At 41.7% G+C, this 12,005-nt stretch overlaps 1 protein-coding gene across 1 annotated transcript in view; it reads left to right on the top strand.

Moving 5' to 3' along the window:
* Positions 1–12,005, top strand: part of SORCS3 (sortilin related VPS10 domain containing receptor 3) — a 2,496,310-nt gene that overhangs the window by 2,041,340 nt on the left and 442,965 nt on the right. The window contains exon 14 of the mRNA XM_085603452.1: positions 614–721. Within this exon, the coding sequence (XP_085459578.1) occupies positions 614–721 (108 nt within the window). The remainder of the gene's footprint in view (positions 1–613; positions 722–12,005) is intronic.

Here is a 12,005-nt window from a genome sequence, read left to right as displayed (position 1 = left end):
CCACCTCATGTCAATCAATCAATCAAGCAGTATTTGTAGCGCGCGCTAATCACCCGAGGGGTTTCCAGGCGCAGTGACCTTTCTCCTCTGTATGCCAAGTTAATACCGGTTCGCACCCTAATTAAAAGACGTCTATACATGTCCTGGAACCTTTTTAAACTTTATCTGCACCTTCTCTGCATTGCACGTCTGTACAGTGCACTGTTTCATTGTAGTTAGCTGTGTATTATATACGCCCCCCCCCCCCTTAGTTTCTCTTCTCTTACATTTTCTCCTGTAACCTTGAAACACACATGGAGGCAAAGTCTTCTTTAAAAGGTTGACAAATCCGGATGGAGTCTGTTGTTTTCTATTTATCCATTTACTATTATTAAAGATTAGTAGAGCGCTGCGTCACAAAGACAGGTGTTTTACCGCTGTTGATGAACATGGATTAAGAATATGATCTGTTGATGCTGTCACACTTTACCTTGTATAGCGTTCCGGGATTTTTTTCCAGCATGCTAGGTAGGCTGTTGTGAGACCGCTGTATCACAACAGCCTAACTTGATGAGCGAGTTGTTAATTTATTTCATACCTAAAATGTTCTTTGGCTCTTCATTGTTCTCATCAGGTTGAGTTTTGATGAAGGAAGATCGTGGATCAAATACAGCTTTACTTCTGTGCCCCTCTTTGTGGATGGAGCTTTGGTGGAGCCAGGGGTGGAGAATCAAGTTATGACGTGAGTAGAGCATAAGTGGGTCAAAATGTGATGACATCTTTGCAAAGCAAGTTTCTTTATTCTCATCAGCGCCCCATCATGCAGGTAAGGGCGGTGGAGTGGTGGGCTGGGTGGGGTGGCGGGATTTTGACAGCCGACCACGAGTGGAAATTAAATAAACAATTAATCTTCCCTTGTCATCGTCTGTTGAAATCTGCCCCCCCCCCCCACCTGGCCCCACCGCTCTTTCCTACACGGGCTGCTCGGATTGCAAACATGCAGAGCCATATTGGCATTTAAATACACAACAAAAAGCCATCCATGGAACGGTTCTTCCTTGAATTTTAGTCTCCACACAATCTATGAACAAAGCACATGTATATTCTGCAGCACCCAACTTCCTACTCCATTGTCTGGCCAGGTGCCATTAGCTATCTGTCACGGACCACGCAATAAATAGGTTTAAAAAAAAAAAAACAGTATCCGGAGAAAGGTAGCAGTGGGATAGCCCACCTATTTAGTAGGTCTGTTGCTCATAACTGCTGGAGATATTATTAATGCAGATGTAAAATGCAGTAAGAAATCTCTTTTCATGTTGTTACACAGGGTCAAATACAGTACAAAGGGATTTTTACTTTGGGAACTCTCAGAAAAATGAAGTGAGCAGGGGTTTTACATTGTGAAAACGATGAAAAATTAGATAGACAGGAGTTATACATTGTTAACTCCTTGCCAACAATGTAGGAAGGTATGTTACATTGCAAACTCTGTAAAAAATATTTCAATCAGGAGTTTACATTGATTACGTTCTTTTAAAAGCTCTAGCACAGGAGAAGCTAGAGCATTATGGTTTTCCTTGTGCGCATTGGTAATTTTATGTTTGGTATTTAGCTGGGTATGTTTGAAAGTGCTTTTCTTTTAAAAGTAAGGCACTAACTTGGCATTAATTTATTAATTGGTACTGTATGCTAATTAAGACTTCAACTGCTCCCCCTTCTTACCCTTTTAGTCAATTACTAGAGGGGTGCACTCGGTGCACAGTTTGGGTCCAATAGCAAAATAGACACAGCGGCATCCCTTTCTTGATCTTCAATTCTATGGGTTTTGTTTGAAAAGACATTGTGTAAGCCCTCCTCTGAGTGGTTGCATTTCTCTCAAACGATAAAGACATTGTTAATGTAAATATAGTGTCAAATACAATAGAAGTGGCTTTGCATTGTATAATCCTTTGATACATGAGGTAGGACTTTCATAAATGCAATAAGAAGGATTTGTACATTGAACTCTGGGACAAACACCAGATTTGGTTTCCATTGTGTACATTGCAATTTTATGCTTAGAATTTATTTGTGTGTGAATGAAAGTACCTTATCTTTTTAAAAGTAAACACATTTTCTAAATGATGACGCATTAAGTGTGATTGTGTGCCGGTGGTGTTTTAAGTTTCTTTCCTACACCACCTTTCTGAGAAAACCTAGTTGAAATGTTCTGCCTTGCTGTCCTGATGGTCAAGTGCTAAAGGGGTGTACTTTATGTTAATGTTAGCTCCAATAATGTTTTGTACATTGCCAGCCATATTACAAATGCAATAGGAAGACGTTTTGTGTTGTAAATACGTAATACATGCACAATGAAGGGATTTTACATTGTAAATTCTATGATAAACACCGTTGGGAGTGGCTTTACTTTGTTTAACTCTGAAAGACAACCTTTCACAGATCTTCATTTAAGGAGTGAAAAGAGAAATCTGGTTTTCTTAGTCTACATTTGTAATTATATGCTTCGTATTTAGTTGTGTCTGAATTAAAACACATTTTCTAAGAGTAAAGCCATTGGTTGAATATTAAGTCTTATTCTTCTGTTTATCATTCTCCAGTGGTAATGATACTATTATACAGGCCATCATTTCATTTTTATATTGTGAATATAACAAAACAATTATTCTACACAGAGCGCTGATTACTTTCTGTACATTTGAGAAATTAAGTATGGTTAAAAAGAATATCTGCAACCAAACATATTAACTGTAAAGATTCCTCACAATTGAATGTATGTTTTTTGATTTGTCAGTGAAACAAATGCCTTCCAGAGCCACTAAAAAAATTGTTAACACATTCAATTACAACTAGAGAAAATAAAATAGACTTCTGAAATGCTAAATGACAGACTGCAACAATTGGTTAATAGAGATTGCATCTAGTAAATGTTTAACTTGGAATTAGCGTACATTTCAAGGATACTTGTGAATACAAAATATTGTAAGCATTTATAAAGCCTATAGATTTGGAATGTCTAATGTGATTTTTTTCCTAAACTTCTACACACAGAAAAGGTACATCAGTGCGCAACAGCATCTCAAGATTGCCTTACAGCAGATATTGGCAGCAACAGTATATTTTGTTTAAATCCAGAACAGGTATATTATCGACAATGACGAGTCACCGTCCGGCCAGCAGTTTATGCATCTCTTACCACATACTTATATACAGTCAGTAGCAGTGAAACATGGGTACCAGGACTGTAAGCTTCCATCAGAGAGCACACACAACATGGAACGCAGCAGTGGAAACTTTACCATACTCCCATATAGACACATCAACAGTGCAATGTTTAAAAGCTTGCTGAATAGGTGCATCACAGATAGGCATAGACAAAGTCCCCTTCACAGTATCATGATAAATGCTGAAGAAGTAACTGGAACTGTCTCCATGGAGGGTGTTATATACAAGACAAATAGACTGCAAGTTCGGAGGGAAGGATGCGACTAACAGTGGTCTAAAAATTTAAAAAACACTTCTTGCACAAGCGCATTGTCATGCATAGGGCTTGACGTTTAGAGCAGTGCGATTGGTTGGTGTGCTTAAGTGTCATAACTAGACATTCCACTCGAGGATTCAATAGTGGGGAAACAAAGATACCTACAAATGAGCCTCTATGTTACACAAAACAAGACCTGTTCATCATTCATCAAACCACTATATTTATATTTTCTGAAATGTGTTCTCACTATATTCAAATCACCCCAATAAACAAATCCAGCACATATATAGTTTGTGTAGAAGAATTAGAAGCTGAATGTATTCTAAAGCTTTAGTTTGTTACTGCTTCCCATATTGGGAGGGAGAATGTAATACAAGTTTTTCTTTTTTAGATGCAGGTATCTCTCTTAAAATGTGAGGCCAGTCAGAAGCTTTGATGGGGCCCAGAGAAACACTTGTTGTGGGGCCCGTCCCAAAGATCGTCCTGCCCCTGTTCGCCACCTCTTTCCCTTTACTATTAGGAGGCTAAAGAAAGCTAACTTTTCGAAAGGGCCACTAATAAAATTGTTGTGATTGCAGGATGAGAGTTGATTCATCATGTTTCTAAGTTAATGTTTAAAACTATCAGTTATAATAAAGGTTGCTCAGTGTAGTTATACACCCTAACATGAAGCAACTCCAAATGTTAAAGGAATACATTTTTTGAACTTAAAAGTTTAGATCTAAGTTAGGAAAATAAGTGGTAATCAGTCAGATCGCTGCTGAAGCAAGTCAGATAGTTACACTTGCAGTAAGGACCAGGCTGTGCTGAGCTAAGAGCTGTTCAAGGATCTCTTGCTAGCTTCTCAGCCTCTGTGGCACTGCAGTTACAGCCAGATAGGAACACAGGCATGGCTGTGGATCATTGAGACCTGTCACTGCCTCCCTCCCTATCACTTCCCTGTGGTCACAAGGCAGAATAATCTCGGGTTATGGGTACACATAGCCAAAGGGGCTTTACATGCTCTCAACCCAGTTAACTGAGGACACGGCTTGTTGCATAGCATGGGCACAGTGTGTTTCACAGTGCGGTTTAGGATTACTATGATGAACGAGCTGCACTCGTGGTTTACCCCTGTGGACAATCTCGCCAATAGCATGAGACCTCTTCAGGGAACAGTGCCTGAAGAACAACACCCTGCTTTACCGCTCTTTTGACTTTAGTGTAAAAGATTATGAAAATATATGTACTTATAACTTTGTTATACATTTGGAAATAAAGTTTAGTTTCAGCATTTTCCATCCTATATTTATATGGTAGCTTCTAGTGAATTAAAATATTGTACTCAATTAAAGTAATATCACACCAAAATGGACATCATAGGAACCAACGCCTCATCTCTAGAACCAAACAAACACAGACAGCATAAATAGGGCATATTTTAGAGGAAAAGACAAAAATAGCACATAGGTAAGAAACAGTTCTGTTCTCATTGAATACCACCCTCCAAATGAGATAGATTAGTAAATAAAATGCAAAGGACCTAATTTTTGGACGGCAATGTTTTCCAGCTCAATGGCCAAAGCTGCACCTCTGATAAGTGTGAGGCATAGATGTGTGATGTATGTCCCGCGGCTACTTGCCTCATACGTACTTTGACGAATGCCTGCCAAGCCGGCCTTTTAACTAAGCACATTCCTAGTCTCCTCGCTCTTCAAGCTTCAACTAAGGGTTAACCACACAGTGATGAAAAAAGATCATTGCACCATACTATCATCAATATGCACCATAGCATGCATACTCTTTTCATCGGAGGCAGAATGTTGTGTACAAATGCACCCACTCCTTCCCTATTATTGTAATATTTCGCCCTCAGAGGTGTTAAGGGGTCACTATCTCATCCATACATTTTCATAAAATATCAAAGTAGTGAGGATACTTATTAAAAATGTATTGCAATTAAATTAATTTCGATGCATGTCCTTTATTTTGATATTTTGTACTTTATATAGTGACGTTTGCACAGTGGTTATAATATGAATGTAGTTGTGGTTTACTTTTTACTCACCCATGTCACATGCATATGAAGTTATGAACAACTACGAGTCTTATGGGCCCTCACTTCTCTAAAGACACAGCACCCCCGGTTACCATTAAGATTTAAAGTACACACACAATGCACAGGTTCAAGGCAGGGAGTGCTCTTTAACAAATCTGGGGCTCCATGAGGCATTGATCCCCTCTAAGATAGAGACCACACTATTCAGAGATACAAAACACATATATACATTGATGCTATCGAGGCATAACGACTATAACTGTTTGATGCATGCTGTATGAATGATTTGGCATATTATTCAGGGATCCCAGTCCTGATAGAGGCAAGGACACCTCATTCTAAGGGAACATAATGGCTGAAACAGGTTGACTTGTATGATTCTGGAGGAATAACGCCCCTCTGCATCCTGACTCTATTTTAATCATCTCTATAAGCATTCCATTAATAAAGTAGTATCTTTGGAAGAATACAAAGATTTTTAGTCGACGGTTCTGGATCCCATACCAGTGTCACTGAAATACCCTGTGAAAATCGGGAGCCCATTCCTCACACAAATAAGTTCAAATGAATTATGCCGCCCTATGATGAAGCATTACACTAGATTGGTGTGCAATGGTTTGCCTTATAATATTTTGAGGGTACTGGAGCCTTCCTGGACACATACACATGACATGGTTGGGGTTAGATTTGGGGGTCTCTAGTTGGCAGAGGTATGTACCTTTGACAAATAGGGACCCTTGCGTCTAATCAGGGTAAGGGGGTACACTCCTAAAATAACCCTGCCTCACCCCCTTGGTAACTTGGCACAAGCAGACAGGCTTATCTCAGAGGCAGTGTGTAAAGCATTTGTGAATACATACAGTAACCCAGTGACAACACTACAGATGGAAACCACACAAATTGTAGTATAAAAATAGGTATTCTTTATATAGTTCTAACACAAGACCATAAAGGACAAAAATCCACAATACTGTACTTAAAATGGTAGAATTAACTTAGTTCTCTTTAGATGTTAAAATGCGACACTTTGAGTTCAATGTACCTTAGGATGTGTAACGTGATACAACGAAAGTGTTGAAGGGAAGGCGATGCGTCGGTTCCTTACATGAAAGAACGGTAATGTGTCGGATCCCTACTGATGCGTAGTGGATGCGTCGGTTCTTCTCTGCTAAGGAGGTGATGCGTTGGTTTCTTACTGCGCTTCCGTGGCGATTCGGCTTTCAACGCCGTGATGCGATGAAGATCCGGTACAATGCGACAAAGATGGGGTCTTCTTCTTGAGGCGACACGATGCGTGCACGTGTGATGGCCATGCGGCGACTCAACGATTCTTCTGAGCCGCGACAGGCCCTGCGACACGCTTCCCAGTGATGCGGCGGCGTCTGATGCGACGTCGATCCTCTTCTCCGGCGATGCGAGGCGCATTGGCAATGATGCGACAACTGCAGCGGCGACACGCTTTCCCAGCGATGCGACGACAGCAGCTGCGACACGCTTCTCCGATGATGCGGCTGCATCTGGTGTGGCGTCGATCCTCTTCTCAGGCAATGTGTGGCGCTTTCCCATTGTGAAGGGACAGCGGCAATTCGGTGACACGCTTCTTCTTCATGCATCGCACTTCCAGCTCCTTGCAACATGCAGTCCCTCAGAAAGCCCCGCACAGCAGCAGGCACTTCCAAAAGACTCTTGGGGAGCTGGTGGTTGAAGTCTGTTGTCCCTAACACTTCAACAGGAGGCAAGCTCTTTCTCAAGCCCTTGGAGATCCTTCACAAGTTGATGAAAGTAAACACAAAGTTCCTCTCTCCTCTCTTTGGCACTCAGGCAACCACTGCAGGCCAATCCCTCAAGCTTAGGGATAGTCTCTCCTCAGTGTCTCTGGTTCCTCTCCTCAGCAAAGATTTCTTCTTGGTTCCCAAAAGTGATCTAAAGTTTTGGGGTCTGGGTCCCCCTTTTTATATACAGTTTCTATTTGTTCTCTGAAGTCAGAGAGGCCTTTGCCTAGTCCAAACCAGTTCTGGTGAGTCCTGGAGCACTTTGTTGACATGACTCCTTCTTTCCTTTCACAGTGCAGGCCAGGGTCATCAGACACACCACAGGTGGTGGAGCCAGCATTGTGGAGGGAAGGCACAGCCCTATTCAGGTCCCAGGTGCAACTCCTCCCACCCATCTACATGCAGATCTCTCTATTCAGCCCTGTGCTGACTCACCCTGTCTCCTGGAATCCCCCAGCCCCTGTCACTCAAACGCCAGACAAGGAATACAGAACCGAGCAGAGGCAGGCTTGGATAGTTAGGCAAGAAAATACCTACTTTCTAAAAGTGGTATGTTCAAACACAGAATGTCAAAACCAACTTTATCAAAAGATGCATTTTATCATTCTGAGCTCAGGCACACTAAACTCGAATTTCCACACGGTTCCCTGAGTCAGATAGGATTTTAAGATGTAATAATCAAACTGCCCATTCTGGCCTATGGGGAACAGGTAGCCTTGCAATGGTAAAAAACGAAAATGGCTGTAATTCACTATCAGGACATGTCACACACATCAGGGCATGTCCTACCTTATACTGCAATGTACCCTGCCCTTGGGCCTACCATAGGGGTGTCTGATATGAAGAAAAGGGAAGGTTTAGGGACTGGCAAGTGGGTGCACTTGCCCAGTCAGCGTGGCAGTCCCAGACTGCACACAGGCTCTGCAATAGAAGACCTGAGACACACTTTTACAGGCTGCTTCTGTGGGTGGCACAACCAGTGCTACAAGCCCACCAGCAGCATTTGATTTACAAGCCCTGGGCACACTCAGTGCACTGTACTAGGGTCTGACACGTAAATTGAATAACCCAATCCTGGAGTCACTAATCCATACATCAATTTACAATAGGGAGAGCATATGCACTTTAGCACTGATCAGCAGTGGTAAAGTGCCCAGAGTCATAAAACCAACAAAAACAGGTCAGAAAAAATACAGGAGGAAGGCAAAAAGTTCTGGGATGACCCTGCAAAAAGGGCCAAGTCCAACAGTTGGTTTCCCAAGATATTGAATAATTTCTACTTTGGATACCTCCAACTCTGTCATGAATGTCTTTTTGCTGATTTACTTTTGACCGCCATCTTTTTATGCATTCTCAAACTTAATTTTCCAAAATAGGCCTTCCATGTGATCCATAGTTTTGCAAGCCATTCTCCCTCTTCCACGCCTTTTGTGAGGGTATTTCCAAGCAAACTGGTAAATAGGAAAAATCTGAGATTATCAAAAAAACAGGAAAGCAGTGAAGTTTGTGAAAATGTAAATCACAACTTTGGCACCGTTCTGCAAATGTTGCTGTCCCACCCACGGGTGACACAGGTGCACGAGTGCCGAATGAGAAAGACAGATTATTATAGCCACACAGAACCCCGCCCAGTACATTGTTGAAGTACTGAAGGTTTGCCCAACTCTGAATGAGGTGGGTGTACTTTCACTGCACAGGAAGGGTGCTCCGTTGCCGTACACATCCTATATCTAGCAATGCAAAGGGTGAAGCTTATCGTTGAGGAGGTGCAGATACACTGGTCCAGACATACCTAAAATAATGCAGCTTATGACTTCACTATCTCAATGGCTCTGGAAATTGATCATTTCAAAAGGTTTCCCTAAAGAAGTCTCTAAAATCTACGGATTATTACTGAAAAAAATATTTGGAAGAATGTAGTTTAACATTCGGGTGACTTTCCTTTTAAACATGTAATTGAGTAGTCACGCTGATAACATTAAAAAAAAACTCTTTCACAGGATAACGCTCTCAGCGAGTCTGAAAGTCTGCAGTGTGTATGAGGTCAGTGGAATAAAATAATGGCAACGTGAACTAAGGGCATGATGGAACGGTATTTGAAAATTAACACAGGGTAATAAATAAAATGTGCTGTGTACACAGTGTGCCTGAGCACATCTTCAATAGTAGCGCTTCTATATTTGTGACTCCGCGGTTTTAATTCACTTTGGCAAAGGTATGAGCCATTGATCAAATTCATTCAAATACCGCAGGGAAATAATACATGCTGCTCATCAAAAGAATGTCTCCAGTAAGTGAATCTCTCAGATGTATAAATGAAAGAAACTGCCAAATTATTTTTGTCCATGTTAATGCAAGTTCAGATCAATGAATCGGAACAGTACTTGTCTGAAACAATACTTTTTCTCAGATAGGTTTCTCCAAAGAGAATCGACGCTCATCTGCTGTGGGTTGAAATTGAATCCCACATAATGTAATGTGTGTACAAAAGATGGATTCAAAATCAATGTCAGCGTCTGAATTGTGCATCTATCACAGTGTCATGATTCAGAATTAATTTAGCCATCACTTCTTTTCAAATCATATTTGCGTGTTGGCTTGAATCCATCAATCAGGTGTCCTGGTTCAGAATCTAGCAGTGCTCCAGTGACATTAATGGCCTGGAAAGAGAACTCTTACATGGGACATGAAATTTGCCCGTTCAAGCTGTTGCCATACAGTAGCGTACTCTGTACAGAAGAAAGCACTGACAAAGGCAAGATATATTTTGTTTGCTAAAAAGCATGCACGCTGTGATGGAGCAGTTATCCAAAAACCGCAAGTGAGTTATCTACGATTCACGTATATATGAGACCTAAGGTAGATATAGGATAAATATTTGTTTCTTGTCAGTTTCTCTGATCTGACCTTGTGTTTTAGGCAGCTGGATTTTTTCTGCTTGTAGTTGCAGACCGAGTGACCCAGAAGATCAGACTTGGCGGTACAAACATCCTTCTCTTCTGTGTTTGTTTGCGTTTGTCATTTGGGTCTCTGGTTTTGGTTCTGAGGGTTGGTAATGACTCTTGGAAGATGTGGGGTTTGTGGTTTCCTTCTCTTTTTGTGGGGATTTTCGGTTGATCTGTTCTGTCCTAATTGAGAGTGACACAATCTAATGTATTATGTTTTTCCTTGCTTGTGGAGATAAGGATTGTATAGTGGAGAAGGGAGTTTCCATGCCACTTCTGTGTGCTTAAGTTGTCCGGTTGCTTATTCTAGCAATTCGTTTCTTAAGTCCAGACTTCGAACCTATCTGACATTGCAAGTTTTCAGATTGGTTATAAGTATTTTTATTGATTTGGTCACAGCCTACATTGTGCTCATTTGTGTCTTGTGGTGCTTTTCCAGCCAAAATTGGTTGGGTATTATTCTAGTTCATTGAGTGATTCATTTACTGCCTGAGGTTGGCAAAATGCTGTGGCCCTGGCACAAAGGCATTTGAAGAGCTGGGTGATTCGAGTAATGGATGCTGTCTCCTTGCTAAATTTGGGTTATCTGGTGGATTGGTACAGAATGTTAGTCAATTTTTACTTCTTGTTGCTTGGGCGCTTATCTCTGAGCTTCTGATCGCTGAAATACCAGTAGGCCATCCCGGAATATGACCTGGTTCATTTGTATCGGACTTCATATCGTTCTTTGTTTATTTATTTGAAGTTTTATATAGCACAGACAAGCCCCAAAAGGTTATCTGAGCACTTTACTTAGCAACAGTTACTACTGTATGCCAGCAGTTTACAAAAGAGCAGTTACATGGGTTTAAAATAACAACCACTCACAACAACAAAGAAATGCAGATACTTTTTGACGAGAGGATATATGGTGACTCTCAAACAGAGAGAAAGACTGAAATAAAAGAAAAACAAGTGGGTCCCTTTTTTCCTACCAACGTGGCTGCAAGGTTATCGGTCTAGTTGAATGATGGGGTGCTATCTCTGAACGCAAACTCCATTGAAACAGAGAAAGGGGGTCTTACGGACTGCTCCACAGGTCATTTCGTTGAGGTGAGTCTGTGCGGTGCTCTCTTCCCACAAGCTTATGCCATGGCAGCAGGATGGCCTGCAAGGTGGTCCCCAAGCCCTGCACCAGTGACGTGCACTCACAGCCTTTGCCACTTCCTCCTCATGGACAGGTCTTTGTTGATGCCATCTCCACACGTCTGCTCCCTGCTCCACTCCCTTGCATGCTGACTTGCTGTCACCTCTCTTGGCTTGTTTGCCCACCACACCAGGGATGAAAAATATTCCAAACTGGCCAACCACCTGTACCAGGAACTCCTACATCAAAAGTGTGCTCCTACACCAATCCAGGCAGAGGCTGAGCTATTTGTGCCCATGGCTGCATTACTTTAACCCCTACAGACATCAAAACACCTTGGAGCCTACAAGACCCGGTTGTGAGAGAGAAGGAAATGCTCCATAAGGTTATTCACACTACGCATAGTCTTTATACATTAAGGCAAGATGCAGGACCAAGTGTACCACAGTGAATGTCTCCAGCAATCCAACAGCACCTCCACAGGTCTCTCCTGCCAGATGACTGCAGTTGAGCAGCTGTGACGATTGGCAGCATTCCACCAGCTCCCGGGAGGTGCTTCCTACCCCCACTGCAACCATCTTGTCCATCCTAGGTGTACAGGATTTCATAGTAGACAACATTTTTTCCTATGTTTTTAAATGTGTGAATGTGACTGAATTGCTTT

The sequence above is a fragment of the Triturus cristatus genome, chromosome 1_2 (assembly GCF_964204655.1).
Source record: "Triturus cristatus chromosome 1_2, aTriCri1.1, whole genome shotgun sequence".
NCBI lineage: Eukaryota > Metazoa > Chordata > Amphibia > Caudata > Salamandridae > Triturus > Triturus cristatus.
The sequence above is the reverse complement of the archived record's forward strand: the minus strand, read 5'-3'. Positions and strand labels throughout refer to the sequence as shown.